The sequence below is a fragment of the Pagrus major genome, chromosome 15, assembly GCF_040436345.1.
Source record: "Pagrus major chromosome 15, Pma_NU_1.0".
Lineage (NCBI taxonomy): Eukaryota > Metazoa > Chordata > Actinopteri > Spariformes > Sparidae > Pagrus > Pagrus major.
This window is the reverse complement of record NC_133229.1, coordinates 24,676,048-24,698,422: the sequence shown is the minus strand read 5'-3', so window position 1 is coordinate 24,698,422 and position 22,375 is coordinate 24,676,048. Positions and strand designations below refer to the sequence as shown.

General features: G+C 41.0%; 1 protein-coding gene across 1 annotated transcript; it reads left to right on the top strand.

Moving 5' to 3' along the window:
- Positions 1-1,310: 1,310 nt before the first annotated feature.
- mrps5 (mitochondrial ribosomal protein S5) lies at positions 1,311-21,696 on the top strand. Its single transcript, XM_073481498.1, has 12 exons — positions 1,311-1,383; positions 2,213-2,365; positions 4,264-4,389; positions 4,904-5,017; positions 6,144-6,263; positions 7,854-7,888; positions 16,374-16,464; positions 16,862-16,908; positions 17,137-17,194; positions 20,396-20,458; positions 20,840-20,976; positions 21,151-21,696. Exons 1-12 carry the CDS (start codon positions 1,335-1,337, stop codon positions 21,373-21,375), a joined length of 1,218 nt encoding a protein of 405 aa, XP_073337599.1. The 5' UTR covers positions 1,311-1,334; the 3' UTR covers positions 21,376-21,696.
- Positions 21,697-22,375: the final 679 nt, after the last annotated feature.

Here is a 22,375-nt window from a genome sequence, read left to right as displayed (position 1 = left end):
ACCAACAGGCCCGATATAAAACGTAGAAACAGAAAAACGTTACAGAGATACAGGGGTGGAAGTGTGTGTGTGTGTGTGTGACTGCTCTATGTGAAGCAGTGCCAGCAGTAACAGCATCAGTGTTTTAATGAGGAACAGGAGGTGATGTTCTGTGTTGTTTAACAGGAAATGAGAATAAGAAGAAAATTAAGGAAGACGGAGGAGGATGAGAAAATGAGCAGAGGAAGAAGGCCGTGACTGAGACGAAGGATGTTTGCTCTGTTGTGTTTTCACTATTTGTTTCTATTCTTGTCCATTCTGGTTTATTATACTGATGAAATCACAATGATGTTGACGTCATAGAGTGTTTCCATCAGTTGAATTTTGTTTTAAGCTGTTTCTTTTCATGCTTATTTAATTTTGTTTTTAGTTTTATGTTATTTTTTTCCCCCCTAAATTGTCGTTGTCTTACTCTGAACTCTAAAATGTCATTATCTAACAGCACGTGGAAGAATCTGCAAAAGGCCTTGGACTCTTTGCCACCACTTGGGCAGTTCAAAACCCTTATTTCAGATTTAGTTTGAGTTTTGATTGTAGATGCTAGTGTAATTTTATCTGTGTATTACTTTTTATACAAATTCATTTACGTTTCTCAAGATGCAATGTACACTTAAACATCAACCAAAGACCCACAATCTTCATGGCGAAGTGAAGACAAACTGAACAAAAACAACATACACACCTTTAAACCACACATCAAACAAATCAGCTCAACATACACTTGTATTTATTTCTTTTATTATTCTTATACCTCATTGTTTATGTTCATATATAAATATTATATTTATTTAATATTATTATATTATGTGGACTTTCTCCATAGCATGTTTTCCCATCCTTATATGAACTTTTAGCTATAATACATTGTTTTTACTATTAACCTTGTAATTGTGATACGTGTGGTATTTCAAGGTTAAATAAAAAAATAATAATATTTTTCCTTTTTTTTTAATGTGTCGATGAACACTTTTTTTACTTTCTTGCTAACTAAAACCCTTTTTTTTTATTCAAGTTTATTATTATTTATTATCAAAGTCATCAGTACGATAGTAATGAGACAAAACCATTCAAGAATGAGCTGGACCAATTACAAAAAATAAATAGAATTGAATAAATGAATAATAATCCGCAACATGGAAATGTAAATAAATGTTTTTTTTTTTTTTTAAACAAACAACAACAGCAGCAACAACACAAATCAAACCCTCGTACCGCAATTTACGTTTTCCTATTTTTTTAAACAGGCATATTCAAGACGCCATGTTGTCCTCTGAAGGACCCCTCAGAATCCCAATATGGCGGCGTCCTTTCGGGTGTGCTGTGCCCTCCGCATCACACTCGGAGGTGAATTATGTCTCTTTCTTATCCTCCAAAGCTTCTTTAACACAGTTATTTATATATGTCGCTGTATGTTTACTGTGTTTATGTTTACGTGTGACTGTTTTGTTTGTGGTCAGTTGTGTTTACGGACCCGGGAGACGCCTGTCGCTGCTGCAGAGCTGTCGTTAACCGGGGACGCCTGGGAAATAACTGTGTTTTCAGTGCAGTCAGTGTTTTACATGTTATAGTTTATGGTGTATAAGCACATCATGCAGTGGATAATAACAGTAGGTCGTCACATTTCAGACGTTTAGATTGAAATTAATTGTACTCGCTGCCTCGCACCGTGTCTGTTTTACATGCTGGATGCTCCTCCCCGGTGTCACTGCGCTGTAATCGTCATTGTAACTAATACTTATAATAGTCTGAAGTATGGAGATGTTAGTACTGATGATTAACACTCTAGTTTTATTTATGGTAAACAGAAGTGATCCCCAAGTAGCCTTGAAATGATTTGGGTATCCACCACCAAACTCTATTCAAAAATGTTTCAATTTAATGTTCCCATGTTTATTTGGAAACGTAGACGCCTCTGAGAACATAACGGAAGACGAGCTACGCAATCGTGGAGTGCAAGCTTTAATTCGGCAAACCTCACAACCACACTTTATCACAGTGATTTCTCAAATGTCATCAGGCTTTACTGTCCATACAGTTTTACTCTACTTTACGCTGATGCTTAACTAATATCAGCATGATGCTTGATGTGACATTTATCAGGATGTTTACTGTTAAGTTGACGTTTTAAGTGATTCTACGCCTCCTTCCTTTGGTGGATGTCTCTCTCTTTCAGGTGTGGCACCGCTCCGTACGATAAGCGGAGCAGTTCAGGTGTCCCAGTTGGCGAGTCGAGCCTCACCTGCATCCCTCCAAAGAAACCCTGCACTCCCCCTGTTCCCTGCAACAGCATGGCAGCAGGCAAGACACGGCAGCTTCTTCAACAAGTGTAAGTATATAAAGATCACTCGTCCCCACTTCAGAGCCATAACATCCTAGTTTGTCAGCTTCAGCCCAAAGTGACCCACGATTTTACAAATGCACAATGAGAAATCTATGCTGTGACTTCTTGGCAACTACAGCAGCATGTAGATTGTAGGTATGAGCCTGTTTATTGGGTGCCTATTTCAACCGGCATTCCCCTCCTCTTTCCACGATGTGTTTGTTACTGTTTTTGAAATCCTTGTTGCTAAGTAAAATAACGATGACAACCACCTTCGAGTTACGAACCTACACGCTAAGCTGGTCGCTAAAGATACAAACCTAAACCAGCAGCTGTTACCTTTTCTTTTCCTTGGATTTAGCCATTTCAAACCAACTGGATTGAGGTGGAGACGGCCTGTACACTTCTACTGCTCATGTGCATCAGCATGATTATCTAAATCATTTCCTACAACCCCCCAACTACAACAATCACATCTGGGTGTAATGTCAGGGTGTCCTCATTGTGTTGGTCCTGTAGTGTATCTTATCAGCACATTCAGGTATGTTGTTGTGATGTGAGTCTTTGAAATGGGCATATATTTAGCTTTTAAACACTCTCTTGCTTCCCGAGTGTCTCCTTCTCACTCGCTCACCGGCTCACTAGTTCCTCTTTTTTTAATCCTGTCTTTTTCATTTACAGTCACCGCCTGAGCGTTTCTCAGACAATTGCGTATTTTGTGTCTGTCAGCATGTCAGGAATACAAACACACACACTGTCAAACACTCTTTGAAACCCGCCACGTTCCATCAACTCTGTATCCGGGCTCATATTTCTACATGAAGAGTCTTTTAAATATGTACTCTCAGGAGGGTTTCGGTTGTATTAACCCATTTTTTTTGGATGGGTCTTCATCTGTGCATATACTGCAGATCCTAAACTGGACCGGCCGTACTGTATATCTACTTTAGGGGCCGAGTCTTTGCACACATTAAGACTTTATTGTATTTTAATTGCAGTCCCTTGGCGATCCCATATGTCAGCTGTTTGACATCTTTATTCTCGGCCTTTACAGCCTGCAGAGTCCATACATCCTCAGAACAGCTGGCACTTAAATTCGGCTGCATCATTTCTAAGAAATCACATTCATAGTCTTGAATTTTTGATTGTTTTCGATTAGTATGCGAGCTAAACTACCTGCTGTGAAAGTGTGGCTGAGAAAATGGATTGACGTTGAACTGAGAACGCCCCGTCAAGTTCTACAGCGGCTCTGTCGGCAGGATTGCGACTTTTCAGTCAGGGAAGAAAGAAAGTGGCGTTAGCTGAGACTCGGAGAATTTAAATGGTAATTTACATAGTAGATCCAGTCTTATGGCATTGGATGCATTTGATTAAAGTAATTGAGGGTTGCAACTAAAAATGATTTCAACAAGTAGTCAGCTAATGAGGGGGTCGTTTAACTGTCATACAACAATGGAAGATGCCAATCACAATATCCTAGAGAACAAGGTGACATCTTGAAGGGTCTTTCGACTTACAATCAAAACACAAAAATAAAAATAAAAAAGTATTATAATGTTAGACCAAGAAATTATTGTAATGAAATGGCAGTGGCAGTGATTAACTGACGTAAAATCTTTTAAAAAAAACATTTAATTGTAAAAGCCGTACTCAAGATACACTTAAACACTTTGTTCTTTCTCATCGTTTTTGGGTCTATTGTTTGAATTTAGAGATCAGCGACAGAGTTATTTGCTGAGTCCTTGTATCTTATTTAATTTGACTGACATTGTGTGTTCAGCAAAGTTTGGGTAGTGGCCAGATGTCTCACAATCCTTTCTTTTTCTTGTCTTACACAGATAAAATGGAGAAAAGATACAAATCTGACAGATCTTTAAAGCTGTGCGTGTGTTTTTTATTTACAGTGACGGCTGAGGAGTTGTGGAAAGGTGTGTTGGCTGAGTCGGGTGCCGGAGCCAAAAAGGGCCGAGGAAAGAGAGCCAAACGCAAACTGAGGAGAGATCTGAACCGAGGACAGAGGATCGGAGAAGGTCTGTCTTTCTTTTAGTCTCTGCAGATTATTGTCTTGACTTTCCTGGGTTTGATGTCTGAGTCATACCTTCCAAATATTAATTGGATTGTTTCTATGATTTATTATGTTCAGAAGTTTTAAAATGTCTCTTTCTTTCCTGTTATGTTGTGCACTGCTTTGCTGATGGACACGACACGCTAGAATATTCATTAGTTGATGTTACTAATTTATTGCAGCACTCTACTGTGGGGAGGAATCAGCCTTTATTCATTCCGCATGTCTTCTTTCTCCTGTTTTCACTTTAAGAGGAACTATCAGTCTTCATTCAGTCTCCGTGTCACAGTCGTGTCAGTCTGTCTCTTCTCTCCTCTGCTTTCACTTTAACTAAATGTCTTTAAATTATCACTCCTTCACGATCCCTGCTCGTCTGTCTGTGGTGGTGGAGAAGTCTCAAATAATGTAATTTAAATTAAATCACATGATGCTCCTTTTCCCTGATTGTTTTTTCTCTTGCTTTTTGTTTTAACTCGCAGGTCGCGCCGGTTTTCTGTGGCCTGGCCTGAACACTCCGGTGGTAAAGGACGGGACTGTGCGGACCGTGAGCCAAAGAAGCGAGAGCGAGCAGCAGGAGGTGCAAGCTGAACTCGGTACGAAGACAGATCGCACTAAATACACACAAACCTGTTTCAGTTTGTGGACATGCAGACACACAAAAATGATAAATCACATACCGCTGCACTCACTGCTGCCTTAACTCTACAAATCTGTCTGAGTTTAGGGACACATTCACTTGTTGCTGCAACTGATGATTATTCTCACTGATGATGAATGTGTTGATTATTTTCTTGATTAATAGATGAGTTGTTTGTTATATAAAATGCAAGAAATGTTGAAAAAAATGTTGATCAGTGTTTACCAGAGCCCAAGAAGATGTCCTCGAATGTCTTGTTTTGCCCACAAGCCAAAGCTATTCAGTTTACTGTCATAGAGGAGGAAAGAAACCAGAAAATATTCAGATTTAAGAAGCTGGAATCTGAGAATTTTTCTTTTCTTTTCTTTAAAAAAATATATCCAAAACGATCAAACAGTCATCAAAATAGTTAGGGATTAATTCATTAATTGTTGCAGCTCTGAATTGTTTTATAAAACAAGAGGAGGCCTCTGTTTTTCAGAGTTTTTAGTCATAGTAAAGGGTTGAAAGACTGAAAGCCTGATGGAAAAGTTTTTGATTCTTTATTTTAAAGCCAAACAGCAATTGTTTTACTGGAAATGGGTCATTTAGGAAGCAACAGAGCTAGGACAGAGGTCTTAAAGCGTCTGATCTTGCCAGAACTCATTGTGTTTATTGAGGTTTAACAAACATGTCAAGTGCATTTCCTTCCTCATGAAACATTTGCAAAGCTGTTTTTTTTTTATATCCAGCATTGTTTACATCCATATTAACTAGCTTACAGCCTTCTTCTTCTTCTTCTCTGCCTGTGCTGGCACATTGCTGCATATCTTGGGATGATACCACCACTAGTGGATCAGTGGAATAGTGTGAAACCATTGGCAGGAATGTGCACTGACAAAATGAGGTCCCACTCTGAGAAAAAACAGCTCCATAGCCGTCCTACGAGAGGTCAAAATCTCCACAGGGAGCTTTTGATTTTTAGAAACAGACGCGCTGCTGGTGTGAGATAGAAGCTGCTAGTTTTTTCTCCATTTGTTCACAAATAACGACACAGTTAATTTGAAAAATGACTAATAGCACCTATCATTTTCTTCTTGCAGTTAATCAGAGGGATGAGTGGGAGAGGAGGAAGAAGATGAAGGTGAAGAGGGAAAGAGGATGGACGGGAAACTCGTGGGGGGGCATCAGCCTGGGCTCCCCTGACCCTGGACCCAACGGAGGTAAACACTCACACAGTGCAGAAACATTTAAGTAGACGACTGAAGAGATGGAAAAAGAAGAGACGGATGAAGTAAAAGAGGACGAATGTAAGAGGAGTGACGAGGCAGTTCGGCGGCCCTTTAGGACTGATGAAGATGAGAATGTGACCAAAGTGTCAAGTGAGACAATGTCCTAATTTAGAAAGACATCTCTCTCCTTTTGCTGTGTGGCTTTTCTTCTTTTCTGTCACACTTCCCGTCTTTATACCCAGAACTCTCACTTTTTCCATCTCACGCTCCTCACTCCTTCTTTCTCCTGCCATCTCTCGACCCATTTTTTTTCTCTCCTCCATTACACATCTCCGTCTTTATTCATCTCTTTCCTCCCACACGTTCTTCGACAAGGAAACCTAAATGACCGTTCTCATTTCTACCATGTTTTACTGTACAGTCACCTGACTTTTCATCTGGAGACATCGTTGAGTAAAATGTCAATTTGTCCAATAATTTCTTCACCAAATGACCTTATACCTAAAAAAAATTGGTAATATTAGTTGGACATTTCCTGCTGTTACATGTTGATATTTCTGCCTTGTGTTTGTGCTTTTGACCCTTTTTGTTTTGTAATTGACTGTCAACTAAAGAGCAAATTGTCCTTTGGGGACATTAAAGACCTACAACAATCAAATCTTCTAGGTTTGAGTAGAGGCTGTAAAGTTCACAGGAGGGTTTATATCAGGACTTTGGGTTGAATGTAATGTTTTTTTTGTTAAAAGTCTCTGGAGCCAATAAAGGCGCCTCTGCAGCCTAATCAACTCTTCATTACAAACCCACAGCTGGTTAGAATCCACCTGATTCACTGACGGAGCTGCTCGCCTCCTGTTCCCAGCCTTATTATTACTCATTTTAACTTTGTCTGAATCGAGTTCAGCACATTTACCTCAAACTACTTCCTGATGGTGGACGAGGTGCTTTCTCCTGCTTCTTCTGGCTGATTCTTTCACATACTCATCTGCTTTGTTTCTCTTATTTCCTCTTGATATTACCCCTCTCTCTCTCTCTCTCGTCGCCGTGCTAACAAGCTCTGACACCGTGAAATACATTTGCGCTCTCTCCAACACGTACGAACACTCTTCGTTAACACACACGCTGTCTGCCGCTCTCACTCGCACACGAATACACAGCGGACCTGGTGAATGTGATGTTCAGAGAGCTGTAACTAGGTTGTTTCTCTCTGATCAGGTTTAGCTTCTTACAGATGGTGAGCTCTAATGTCCCAGCTGAGGTGTGTGTGTGTGTGTGTGTGTGTGCGCATACTTGTGTGTGTGTCCGTGTGTGTGCATGCATGTTTTCTCCTCGGTGCCTCTGAGTCAGCGCTCCTTTGTTTGTTGTTAATTGGTAAGAAGTGAACAGGCTGCTGTTGGGAGAGTCACATCCTTCAGAGGTCACTGACAATGAGAAGTGTCAACTCGTTACACTGCAGCAGGGGCTTCTGGGTATTTGATACGCTAGCAGGAGCCTGGTTTAATCTGTTTAAAGTGTCTGAGTGTGTGTGTGTGTGCCCAAATGTGTTTGTATGTAAAAGCTGTCTTTGTTTCCCTCTCTCCACAGAAACCTACGAAGACTTTGATTCCCGTGTCATTGAGGTGAGCGTCTCTCTTTTCTGCTGAAACAAACCACAAACATAAACATGGGAGTTTTAATTATCAGCAGCTGTTTTTGTAAATGTGAGTCAACACCGTTTAACTTTTTAAAAGCTTCATTCTGACCTTGTAAAAACTGCAAGTAACAATGTCAGTGTTTTAATTGGATGTTTTTCTAATAATTACACAAATTATCAGTCAGCAACATTAAAAACTGCTGAAAATATAAAGAAAACTAACTCGACACTTCAGACGGTTTCTTACACAGAACCATCTGGGAAGTCGCCCCCACAAACTGTTTGGAAAAGGGAAGACACTTTCAGAAAGTACTCGAGGTGGTTCGACAAACCATCTGTCAATCACTGTCTATCGCAGGCTAACTTCCACCAATTAGATCAACAGTAGGAGAGCGCTGCCATCAGTGGAGCTAGTTGGTAAATAAAGCTCTTACTGACATCAGTCGGGGGAAGAAGGAAAAAATAACATCAGTGCTGCTCTTTGCTATACGTAGAGTAGCTTGTGAGTAGCGAAGAATCGATAACGCAGTATTGATCTGTTACACGTAGCTTGAAGCCTGGCAATATGAACTCTTGAGTAGTGGTCGACTGATTATCGGGGCCAATATTCAGCATTATTCTGATTATTGGTATAGATGATTTTTCTGTCACATCGCAGATACATAAACCAATTTAACAATGTGCTACTTTGGCTCTGATGCAGCGTCCTCTCACACAATGTCCCGCCCACAACAATACCTGATTGGTTACACGTCACAATTAACAGCCTATAAACAATAAAATAAAATGAATCTGTAACTCGTGACTAAATTGATCAAATACATGTAGTGTAGAGGAAGAATAAAGTAGCAGACAATCAAATTACTCAAGTAAAGTAACTGAAAATTGTACTTAAGAGCAGTACTTTGGTTTATTTCATCACCGGTTGTTTTATTATTTTGACACAAAGAGTTTCGTTTTAACTGCAAATGAATATCGGCTCCAAATATCGGTTTTCACTCTCCTTGATTTTCTAATAATCAGAATCGGCCCTGAAAAAGTCACATCAATCGACCCCTAGTCTTGAGATCACATGATCACGTGATGTCGCAAATTCAGCTGCCTTCAAAGGTTAAAAACAAAACAACAACAACAACAAACCAGCCATTGAATATTGAGTAGAATTAAACTCATAAAACTGTCACATTAATTACTGAGAGAACAGTCTTTGGATGGTTTAAATAAAATATTTTTAAAACCTGTAACAGCTGACATGTTTGTCCACATGGAGGCAGCAGAAACGTCTCTGTGCCCTGCAGTGACAGCGACAGCGCTCTAACTAAATCCGACTGTACAGAATAATGATGCAGAAAGCCTCAGAGGCTGAAACTGTTTTCAGGAAACTCAGAATGGTGGAAGATCCAGTGTGGCGTGTACACACGGGTGGTGTTGGAGGCAAAACTGCTGAGCATGGATAGCTGCAGTTGAGCATTAAACTTTATGTCCTTCTGCCGCTGCAGCGTGTGGAGATATTATGCTTATTAAAATGTTCAGTTGACCTGAATTTTTTTTTTTTTTGTGCTTCCTGAGGCCAAATAGTGTAATTTCTAAAAAGTCACATTTGCATTTGTGTTTGATACAAAGCAGGTACGAGTTTTCATCAGCACGAACTGAATAAGATGAAATACAAAGCTTGTGTGTGTGTGTGTGTGTGTGTGTGTGTGTGTGTGTGTGTGTGTGTGTGTGTGTGTGTGTGTGTGTGTGAGAGAAAAGATAAGCTGTATGGACGGACTCAGTTCATTTAGATTCTCTGTCTGTCGTACTATATTTTACCTTAATTCAATTAGCACTAATGGACCCGACTAAACTAATGGGGGTAATGCAACAAGGTCGCGCGCGCGCACACACACACACACACACACACACACACACACACACACACACACACACACACACACACACACACACACACACACACACACACACTGTATACACATTTACTTGTACAGGGACACACATGCACGCATTTAGTTAAATACACATTCTGTACATAGACTCTCTGTCACACAGTATCTACATTGTGTGTCTGCGTGTGTCACATTAATAGTCTTCCCCAGCCCTCCCTCCTGCATAATTAAGAGTGGTGTCACAGACATTAGGCTTCCCCCTGGAAACTGACGGACGCTTTTATGGTGCCATCTCCCTCTATAAATACATCCTCCGTGTGTGTATCTGGTTGTGTGTGTGTGTGTGCACCACTATAAATTCAGGCCTAATGAAATGAAAAAGGCTTACTGGAATAAAAGGCTCGTCTCCCAAGGACGGTGACGTCGGCATACCGTTAGTGAACACGTCCAGCGGGAGGAGAGGAGGAAGAGAGGAGGAGAAAAGTTGTGAGAGGGAGTTAAGAAAGTCGGAAGGTGAGAGAGAGGACGGAAAAGAAAATAAAGAGGGTTATTGTCTTCACCACACAGTTTGTTTAACCACAGAACTTCACACTACAATGGCATTCAGTAGAGTGCATACCTCTGCTCAAAGGCCCAACAGTGACCTTTTGTACTCAGTCATAGGTACCAGCCACCAAAAACATGCCTGACAACGATGCCTGCAAAGATGTTGAAAAACGCCCTATATTGCATTCTTAATGAATGTCAGGAAACATTTCCTGGATCCGTGTTTTTCTCCGGGTCCATACCAAAAGTTAATGTGGTCTGTTCTGGGTATATGAACGTTGTCTTTCATCTCATTGTGCTGCTCCTGAACTGTGAAAGAGCGATGATTTATGGAGGTTTAAGTTGAAGCGTGTGAGGACATGATAGGGTGAAACACAGAGAAACATCAAAAGTAGAGCGTGCACCATCGTGCATAATTTAATCCAGCATAATAACCATTTAGCTGAATGTGCACAGTCTTAGAGGGAACTGTAATCTGTCGGAGCTTTAGAGAGCGAGGGACGACGGAGGTAACGGTAAAGACGAGAGCGAGAGGAGAGTTAGAGCGACAGAGGGAAAAGTGATGTTCATGGCCTCTCTCCAGGTACAGCAGCCACTTGGACAGGACTCAGTGATTTCATTAACAGAGATGGAGCGTTGTCAGTGTCAGAACAGGGGTTGTTATCCTTTTCTCTCTCTCTCTCTCCCTGAAGTCAACAACCTTGAAAGTTTTGCTGGAAGTAAACAGACAGCAGGATGGATGAGAGCAACTTTGCGAGACTTTCTATTGGATTAAATGTTGCGTTTTTTTTAACAGGCAGCTCAGCGAGGCACGTACGAAACTTAATATCCAAAGTGAAAAGCACATTTTAAAAGATGAAGATGTAGATGAAGATTGCACAGAGCGTGGTGCTAAATTGCATGCAAATAATATGCATTTTAGTTTAGTTAGATGTTTTTTAATGAAGGCAATTTTGAGCTGTTGGAATTAAAACAGGAGGCGGTTTCTCAAATAACCTGAATTTACACTTCATTGTTTCTTAATTGCAGACAAACGCAGCAGTTTCAATAATATGTAAGATTTTAACTCATTTAACTGTTCTCACAGAGATTAAAAAAAGCTGAATGACAATAGTTTAATTTTGTCTTATTTTCTCTTGTTTACTCACAATAACCTACGCATGTTTGAGTCATTTGCATGAGCCAACATGATGATTATTTTCCTGCTCAGTGGTCCTAAGAAGCTTCCTTTTGAAGCAGCACACATCGGCACAATCATTTATTTTTCCTCTCAATATGAATCATACATGATGACAGCAGTGCAGAGATAAATGTGTGTCAGGTCCTCAAAAACATTATTGTGACTATTTTACAGCCAAATCTAACAGATTTTAATGAAACAATGTTGATTTTTACTGGAGTTTATTATGTTTTCGTTTGTTTTTTTTTCTGCAATTTGTAAGTCAGCAGGATTTCTCATAAACTTCTGAACAGACTTTTATTTTGACAGTGATCTATATTTTTTTGTAAGTGCAACAGACTCAACAAATTGAAGCATGTGACATGAGCCCTGTTCACATGGGACTAGTTTTACCTGGAAACCTCTAGTAATTTTGTAATAATTGTGGAGATAAAGTAAAAGTTCCTCTGCATATTACTGACCATACCTCACCAACACAGAGGTAATGTGATAATAAAAGTCCTGTTTGAATTGGCATCTCTGTGATTTGAGGTCATATTTTCTTTCTGCTGTCTGTAGTCAGACAATGAAACAATTATGAAATTTGATTGCGGTTCATAACGTGTTGAGCAGTTACCAGCTGTGCCGTGAGATCGGCTTAATTGATGGTAAAAATGAGTGATGACAGAGAAGGTAAGGGCAGTGAGAAGTCCTTGTATTAAATGTAGCCACAAAGCTTCTGTTACTTGATCCTGAAGGAGCTGCAACTGTGTATTAAAGCTTGTAACACATTCAGAAAGTGGAAACAACAACTGTAAACTACGACTAAGGTGGCTGTTGATGAAACGTAGGTAGTAGTAGCCAGCTAATCGTAGGGCAGTGCAGTCTGCTGGGCGCATACTGTAGATCTCAGACATTTCTACTTTTTTTCCCCTCAAACTGGCAACTACCATTAATGGCATTTAAAGTCTTATTTTCTCTTTAGTTGAGCTTCACTGCCTTGGCTGTAATAAAGATAACCCTTTTGTAAATCAAGAAAAAGTATTACACACAAAATATGCCATTGGGGGGAAAAAGGAGCAGAGGCACAATATCACACACCGAATAGGCACTTTTCTGGTCAGGATCTGCCAATTTGGCCAAGACAGTGATCATTTGAACACATTCGAAGTTTGCTTCACAGTAATTCGTCAGTTTTTAAAAGTTGGTAATCAAACAGGAAGGTCAGGGTGGATGAGAGTAACTCCAGAATACAGGGTCCTGCTTACTACACAAGCTAAGGAAACACAGACCGATGTTATATCATCATATCGCATGGAGATGGACATTAAAGGGGCACTACATAGTTATGGAGAAGAAATTAAAACTCAGAATTTTAATGTTTACAATATTAATGAGGTAATAATACAAACTCAGAAATATTTATTTTCCTATAACTGAATAAACAAGCTGTTCTCAGAGGAAATAAAGTCCCCAGAACACTGTTTGACGCTAGAAAGGTGGCAGGGTCCGCCAAATATAAACAAAGTCATGAAAGATGAAGAGAGTTTGTTTATTTAGTTTGTTTGGTCATAAAGATGTTTCTCTTCTGCTTAAAATGTCTTCCTCAAAACTACGTAGTGCACCTTTAAGTATTTTTTGTATGTAGTCAGATATTAATATGTAGTACTACAAGGATTTATCCTGTCCAGCACCGTATGGAAGACGTATTTTCAGTTGTGCAGGATTAAATAAACTCTTCGCGCTATTCAGCGTCATGAACGGTGTAAAGAGTCGAGATGTCATCTCAAGTCAGAGGCGTGTTTAGCGTCGGGAGAGGTTTGTGCACTCGCAGCGCCTTCTGCTTCCATGTGGTGAGAACTCCTCCCCTGCACTGCAGCGTACAGACGGATACAGGGGAGAGAGACGCACGGCAGCAGATTGAGAAAATCAGAGATGAAACAGAAGTGAGAGCGAGCTAGAAGCATCCTCCCACCGCCGTGCTGTCGCTCATCCGGCGGAGGATGAAACTCGGCCCATCTGCTCCGCTGCGAGCGCCGCGCCAAAAAAACTGCTGCATCCTCACCTAAAATGTGGAGCCAAGAGCCAAACATCACTGGAGTTATTTACACATATTTCCAATAGAGTTTGGCTGTAAGAAGCTACAAGTCGCATCGAAACGTGAGAATTCATAACAAGTTGAATTTTGATTTGAAGAAACAGTGTTGAGATCCAATCTGGTCTGGATCTTTGAGTAGTTGCCTTATCCTCAACTAAGCATTGCCGCGAGAAAGACTATGTCGATGCCCTCCTTCACATTTAAATTTGGCATTTACGCTACAACAACTCTTCTGTATGCATGTATATTTAAGGTAGAGAAAGGTAAAAGAAAAAACGTGTCAAGTATTTGGAGGCTTGTGGCACCATTAGTACCTCTTGTGTGTGTGTGTGTGTGTTCTGCAGGGTTGTGTGTGTTTTTTTTTTTGTTGTGTTTTGTTGTCTGCTGCCTCTCTGACCTCAATCCTTCTGCTGTGGCCCCGCAGTCAAATTATAAATCCTCCACTGAAATGCGCGTTACATAACGAGCGAAGCTGAAGGCGCATCTTGACTTTGAAGTTCCCCCTCAGCCGAAACTCAACGCTTGTTCTGTCACTTACGCTCTCTGGCGGGGAATGAAAGCGTCAAGGTGAACCGTGCTGGTGGTCCCTGCACAAGCTCGCCCTGAGAAAAAAAACACCAAGCAATAGATACGAAGAGACACAGGAACACTCCTGGATCCTTTTTTGTTTACAAGAGAAGAGATATCACTTTTTTTATTGTGGTGTTTGAGGTCAAGTTGGAAGCCACGGTTTTGGGGTTTATAGGGAAGTTTTTCAAGACAATCAAAAAAACAACAAGGTGCATGATAAATATAACAGGATTGTTTACTGCGTGTTAAGAACAACAGCATCTAACTTGAGTACACAGAAGTGAGGGAGTCAAGAGAGCTCAGAGGTTTCTTTTCGTCACTAGGAGGCGTTAACCTGTTCAATTTGTTTCCCAACGACAGGGGAGCAATTCCAACACAACCTTGTCTTATCCACAATTCACTGTTGATTCGTTGCTGATGAAGTTTACTGGGAAGCCAAATTGTTCCCCAACAACTGATTTTAAGGAAAGCAGGTGATTCGTCCAAGCTCAGGCGTTTCAGTTGACTCGCACACAACTCAGGGCCGCTCCGTCTTTCTTCCAATTTTGCCTAGTGGCTACTCAGTTTTCCCAATCGAGCACCTTTATATAACAGACGTCTGTAAAACTGTTGACAGGACACCTCAAAGTGCAGAAAAAGTCAATTATGACTCTTTATTTCCTACATTTTTGGTTCATGGAGGCTTTAGATTTGCAAAACATAGTCGCTGTGATATTTTCTTTATTTAACAAAGTGTTAAATAGCTTCATATTCCAATACTAGTCACTGTTATAGTGTGTGTTTTCAGTAACTCTCCTGCCTGCGCTCATGCAGTATCCCATCCCAATATATCCAATCAGGACAGAGAACTCCATAAAGAGGTGGTCCCGTACTGTTATCTGCACATCTGGTGATTACCGCTGCGAGTTCATGTGGTGATGTAGAGAGGAGGGAGGGGATCGCTTACTGCGAAAAGGACAGGAAGTTAGCTAAAACAAACTAAGTCAGTGGTCCAAGTGGGAACACACGGGTCATGGTTATTCAGCACTCAGGAGTGGGCTGAATAACCATGAATTAAACCCAGAAGCTAGCAAACTTTTTTGATGTTTAGTATCTAGGTTCGGTTATTTGATCCGTGAATTTGGTTCTTGTTGATTATGTGCATCATTCCTCATATTGTGTAGCGACTGTGACCCCCATACCGTCACAGCTCTAGTTACTTCCTACCTGCTGAACGTGCAAACCGGCAATCGTTTGCTATCACGTTAGCCGTAACAACTTGAAAAAGAAGAAGATTGTTGTAACATAATTAATCGTAGTTAAAAGTAGTTACGTTAGTCTTGAGGGTTGAAGCTACTATAAAATCAGAGGGTTTATTTATAAGACATTAACTGAAGAAAGGTACGGCTTAAAATATCTTCTAATCAGTGCTGTAATTATCCTAATGAGCTCACTTTAATTAGCTCATCAGTATAACTGGCTAGTTTTATTTATCATAGTGACGTTCGGCAGCTCTGCACACTGTCGCTTCCTGTGTGAGTGTGTGTTCGTAAAGTTTTGTTAATCTATAATCGAGACGTTTGTGTCTTTGTCGTCCTCTTCATTACTTCCTAATCTAAATCATCCCATGTCTTTAGAGGCAACAAATCCTCTTTTCCTTTCCTTTTCTCTTCCCTCTCTTCCCTCACCCTCCACCCTTCTTCTCTTTTGCTGTTTTCTTCCTTTACCTTCCCTCCATCTCTCGCTCTCTCTGTCCGTGGTGTGTCTCTGCTGCCCCCTGGTGTTTTAAAAGTCTTACTGCAGATAGTTGATCAGCTTGTGTGGTTGCACGAGGGAGGACGAGGCTGCGTGTGTGTGATGGAGATAGATGATTGTTTACTTTGTTTACAGATCGATGAAAGTCATTTAAATCTGGATCGGGATTGTGGTCCACAGTGACAACACACAGACATACATTCACATTTAAAAACCTAAACAAACTGTTGTAGTTTTGTCTGTTCAATAACTTTAAAATTAGTACACCTAAAACCGAGATTACTTTAGTTTGAGTTTATTTGCTCTGTGTAGTTCTTTCTATCTTGTTCTCATATTTCTATGTTATACACTCTCTAACTATTTTTATTTTAAGTGTTTAATTTATCTGTATTTAATTCTGTCCTGCTGCTCTCACACCCAGATCTCTCCGGGGCATCATCAATCTAAATAACGGTCGTGTTTGTTGTTGTTTTTGTAGGTGAAGAGTGTGTTCAACATGACGGCCAAGGAGGGCAGGAAGAGGTCCATCAGCTGCCTGGTCGCCGTGGGAAACGGCAACGGAGTCGCAGGTTCGACCCGTTGAAAACTGAACATAGATCATGACTACAGGAACGAAAGTTGGAAAAGTAACTGAGAAACCTCCCCAGCCTCTGTAGATTTGGAGAGGTTCAGGAAACAGTTTGACAGTTTTCAAGCTCTTCAGAAGTAACTGCTGACGAAACTCTGTAGAAATCCGCCTCAACCTCTTATTACAGTCTGTTAAAGTAGCTTTATTTCAAAAGGCATCACATCAAAGAGTTCATGTAGTTTTATAATCACTAACACGACATTCACATTTTGATTTTAATTGAAAACATCTCATACAAATGACACCGTGAACTGTGTCTTCTCTCTGTGACGTGGAGCTCAGCGTTCGCCTCTTCACTCTCTGAGATGTTTTAAATCCGACTCCTCTCCCTCCTGCAGGCTTCGCGTTGGGTAAAGCAGCAGACAGAAACACAGCTCTGAGGAAGGTGAGCTTTTTCCGCTTTTGCAGCATTTCTAGTGAACTTCAACACAAACGCCAACACGATTAAACTTCTGTGTTGATTAATTAACTGATATTTGTTTTCTTTGAGTTTCTGCAATTAAAGAAAAGTAAAAACTAACCAGTTTTTGAATACTATGAATACTGATGTTGATTTAATTAAAAAAAAGATAACTTCCTGTTTGTGTTTCTGTCTTGTTACTGTTATCCGCAGGCCAAGAACAGAGCCATCCACTACTTGTACTATATAGAACGATACGACAACCACACCAGTAAGTGATTTATATTTGTGTTTTTCATCACCGCATCTCCGTCTTTTACTTTTCCTTCTAGGACAGCCTCTCCTCCTCCGACTGCTCCTTCACATCCTTCCTTTTCTTGTTTGAAGAGCAGCTGATGCTTTAGTTTTTGTTTTTTAACAAGAACATCCTCAACATTACTGAGTTTAGATGATCTGTGCGTTAGCGTTATGATTGCCAGCTGTAGTTGACGACTCTAAATACTACAGCCAGTCTTCTTTGTCACGGTACTGGAGCTCCTGAATTCACCCCAAATTGACCCAGAGGTGAAGTTATTTAAGCTACAAACTAACAATTATTTTCATTGTTGATTATTGTTTTCTTAATTGAATAGTTGTTTGGACGACAAAATGTCAGAAAACTGTGAAATTAATTCGATTGATGTTTCCAAAAGCCCAAGATGACGTTCTCAAATGTTTGTTTTTGCCCCAAACCCAAAGATGATTTACTATCATAGAAGAGGAAAGAAACCGGATGATGTACACATCTATGAAGCTGCTATTTTGACATTTTTTTTCTTAAAATATTACAAAAACAGATTAATTGGTTCTAAAATTAGTTGCTGATTAATGTAATTGTTGACAACTAATCGAGTAATTGTTGCTGCTCTACTGCAGACTGGGCTGTCACGATATCGGATTTTCACCACACGATTGACGCGGCCAAAACCATCTATAATAATGATGTTATTGCGACAAAGAACCAGATATTTTCTTACAGTTCTGATGATTCAACCGGACAAGTTTCATGCTGGTCCGAGCTGTAGAAGCGCTCCAACTCTGAGTCACATAAAATGAGAAAATGAATGGGACGTAACTTCCAGAAGCAGGTGCGCCAAAAATAGCATCTCCCACTTTACAACTCTATTACTTCCACCTCCCCCCTCCCGCCTTTCTCTCCATCTCCTCATGCTCTTCCTCCCCCGTCCCTCTCTCTTCTCCCCTTTTTGTCCTGCACTGTCTCCTCATATCACCTGTTTGTACTCATCTTGAACTCACAATGTTGAAAATGGATTTTTGAAGAAAGGTATCAGAGTCAAGAAGCACCAGTCGTACTTTCGTATTGTGTGGCGCCATTTGGCTGCTGCTGCTGCTGCTGCTGCTGTTGGAGAGCAAAGCCAGGAAGATTAATGAGTGTGAGTCATCAGCCTTCACCGCGCCCACCGGAGGAGAAAGTTAGCTTCCTGTTCTGGCCTGAGACCAGATCAGAAGTGTCTGTATGTGTGTGTGTGTGAGCTCAAACTTGGTCATATTTAATTCATAGAGAAAAATAGTGAAATCCTCCCGCATGCCGGCTCTCGCCGTGCGACCATCTGCAACCTGTCTGGACTGTAGTGTGATTGGTTGTTTGTTTACTTCTTTGTCACATAGCTCATAAATCATTGTTGTCATCATTCCTTCGTCCACCTTTGCTGCTCCACTCCCTCACCGAAGCCAGCAAACGATTTTTTCAACCCATCTGTTTGTTTGACAGTCAGTAAGATATCTGAGATAGTTGAAGTCCAGTGGCCAGTTTGCCTGCAGGTGCGTAATCACTCAGGTTTTTGGTGGCAGTCCAGATCTGGGATTTCTCTCCCGCCAGATGATCAACGTTGTTTCTTCAGAGAAATTGTTCAGGAGGCCGCAGGCTTGTGAATTGGACAATTGCTCAGATCTGGCAGATGTCCGAGCTCCACTTACCTTCCAGTTCTTGGCGCTGACACCAGTATTCCCACTTCCTGAGGACCAGGGTCACTTTGTGAACATTCATGTTGCTCCGGTGGTTTTCAGTACGATACGAAGCCAAATTGAATGTGGCAGCGAGCTGATTGGTTCAGTTTGGGCAGTTTCCACTTTTGACCTTCAGGACTGAAGAACAAGCAAACAAAGCATTTTGACCTGTCGATTTAGCTTTCACACAAACGATGTAATATCTGCCACTAGTGGTCTCGTTATTAAAGCAAAATAAAAGTTTTGTGCCGATTTATGTCAGGAGCGTCGGGCAGAGTCGCTGTTCAGCTGATCAGAGCCGGCCAGCTCAGGAGGGAAGAGTCGGGTGCAGAGCCAGACCTTCTGGAGGAGTAAATACCAGGAATGTAATGTTGACTGCCGACTGGAGCTTCTTTACTTCATAAACTTAACGTTAAAGAGTAGAAAGAGAAGAAAAAAAGAGAACGAACCGGAGATGTGGGGAAGTGAGTTCAGTGTTTGACCTGAATGCAAACACACGGATACACATCACGTCATCGCATGTCATTACGTATCTTACAGCCAATGTACAGTAAAGTAATCTGCCAAGTGTAATGCACTGTTACCTTCAGTAAACTTTGGATTTCACTGGGTTTTAATATTGTTGGAAAAAATTTGGAATAATAGAAGTACACAAGATTCTTCCAGTCTTCGTCTTTGAATTCGTATCTTAGTCCAGTGCTCAGAGTTGGTGTTTGAAACATGTGAAAACACTCACCATCATTTCTGTCTGCTTTGACTTTGTCGCTGTTTGGATCTGTGAGTCACACAAAAGACACGCACTTCCAAATGAGCGCGGACCTCCTGCAGCCACAGCAAATGTTCAGCTCCCTCTGTGGTGTATGTGTGTGACATTTAGTTTTGCATCTTCACACAGCAGGGTGTGTCCTCCAAGCACAAAATGTTCTTTCTATCACCGCTTCATATCTGTCCTCCCATCCATAACTCCTTCCTTTGCTGTTGTTGCAGCACCAAGTTAAAAACCTCATTCATTAAGAGTGTTACATTTCAGCTGGATGCCTAGAGGATGCAGGGACGGCAGCCAGAGGTGATTCAAGAGAGATTTGACACAACAAGATTTTAGCCTCGAGCTACGAAGTTGTACAGTTTCATCGGGCGTGATTCAGCAGCACACGGCTCCCGCTGAGGGATTGTGTCTGAATAACTTATGAGCCACAGCTGCTGCAGTGAGCAGGAGAAGCTGGCATGTGAAAGGACATCTGGTGGGCAGGTGGAGAAACACAAGACCGGAGGGAGAACAGCAGAAAAGATGCATAACATAACACAAGTGCCTTCACTTGGAGATTGCACAAGACACATGAATATAATGAGAGTTTTTAGAATAATTTTGTTTGGTTTTTATTTAGTAGTTTGGATGTTTGCTCTCTCTTTTCTTTCTATCCAGTGAGTAATTGAGTTTTTTTGTTTGTTTTTGCCTCTTCAACAGTTTTTCACGACATTGAGTCTAAGTTCAAGAAGACAACGCTTCGTATGAAGAAACAAAACCAAGGTACGTCTCTGTTCGTTTAGTATTTAGTCGACGTGATAACGGCTTCGATTTAAGCTTCCTGGAAACTGTTTCTAATACGTAGACTTTACTTGTTGGAATCGCCCAGGTATATCTGGCTCCCCTTTTTGGGCATTTTTTGGTATTAGATCCCTCCTGTGAATGCACTGATTGTGATGGTATATAAGACAGAAACAGAAAGGTGAGTGTGCATTAAGGTGGACAATTAAAGCAACACTATGTAGGTAAACCTTTAAAGCAACTCTGAAAAAGATTGTTTTTTGAGTGTCATTGTCAGGACGTCAAATACCGACACTTTTAGAGCTCAACCATGATAATAAATGTGTTCATATTGTGCTTGATTCTCTCTGTGTGTGTCTGCAGGTTATGGTCTGCACTGCCACCGGGCGGTCATCACTTTGTGCAAGCTGATCGGCATACAGGACATGTACTGCAAAGTACAAGGATCTGTCAATCTCCTCAACATCACCAAGGCCTTCTTCACTGCGTTAGCCAATCAGGTGAGGGCATGCTGACAAAGTAGGAGGGATCTTTAATGGGAGATTGTTCAGAAATGTGTTTTACCTGCTGCTGGGAAAGCATCGGTCTCTCGATCTGAAGCATTTTGGAAAACTAGAAGAAACTTGTCCTGTTGAGTTCAGAGCCTCAGTAACCTCTTTTCTTCCCCCCTGCAGGAAACCCACCAGAAGCTGGCAGAGAAGAAGCAGCTCCACGTTGTGGAGTTTCAGACGCAGACAGGCCCGCTGCCTGTGGTGGTGGCAAGTCCGAAAGACGGGGCGCGACCCGACGGGGAGCCCGAGGACGACATCCCCAATACCCGTCTGCACTGGGACGAAGTACGAGCCGCACAGGGAATCAAACGCTCGGTCTGGGCTGGTGTCAAGCGCTCCATCTGGTAGTGTGGGAGTGGACTGATGACTGGACCGGAACCACAAGACGGATTATTGATTGGACTGATAGAGGACAGAAGTGCCGCCTGGAAAAGATGAAAATATGTGTATAATAAGGATGTTTTTTTTTTCTCAAGAAGAATAACATTTTTTCATTTGGTGACATAATTCTCCAGATACATCCATTAAAGGACAGTGTTGAAATGTTGAAGTCCTAGATACCAGTGTTTCCTTTATAACTGTAAAAAAAACCTTCTGCTTCTTCACTCAAATGGAATTGTTGCAAAAATACGAGATGTGTTAAATAAATAAAATACAGACCGGTAAAAACTTTGTATCTGAATCATTAAACAAGTTGTATCTTTTAAACAAATGAACTCCTGCAGCTCGGAGGCCTAGTTCATCCAACATCATCCAACAGAAAGATTTAAAGTTTGATCTTCTGATGTTTTTCTGATTTTACAAACAGCAACAGACAAATCCTGCACACTATACAGTGCAGTGATGAAAAGGCGCTTCATTGTACAGGTACACACTTACTCCTGCCCATCATGGTGTAACACACAAGGACAACAGGCATTTTTACCTAAATAAGTGTTGCACATGTGCCGAATTAAGGAGCTGTTAGTGCAGATTTTTTAAAAACCTATTTCTTATATTAGTTTCTTCACATTTTCCTCATAACAGTCTGAATTGTAAATTGCTAGATTTTTACATTGGAGTTTGGTGTCTTGTGCAAACAAACCTCCCCGTCACAGGTGCAGGCAGGAGACGTCCTGACTCAAGACCTTTCGTTTCCACTTCAGCCAAAGTTCATTACACTCATTATAATATGATGTAATACACAGTTTTTATATCAGTATTATGATACAGAGAGGCTCATTTTTATCAGCTGCTTTCAAGCGTTCACTGTTTCCACTTAAATTAAAGAATGAAACGACAATGAATCAAAAGGTCTCACTATGTAGAGGGCTCAGGGTAGTTTAGTGTCACCAAATCCTACATGCTC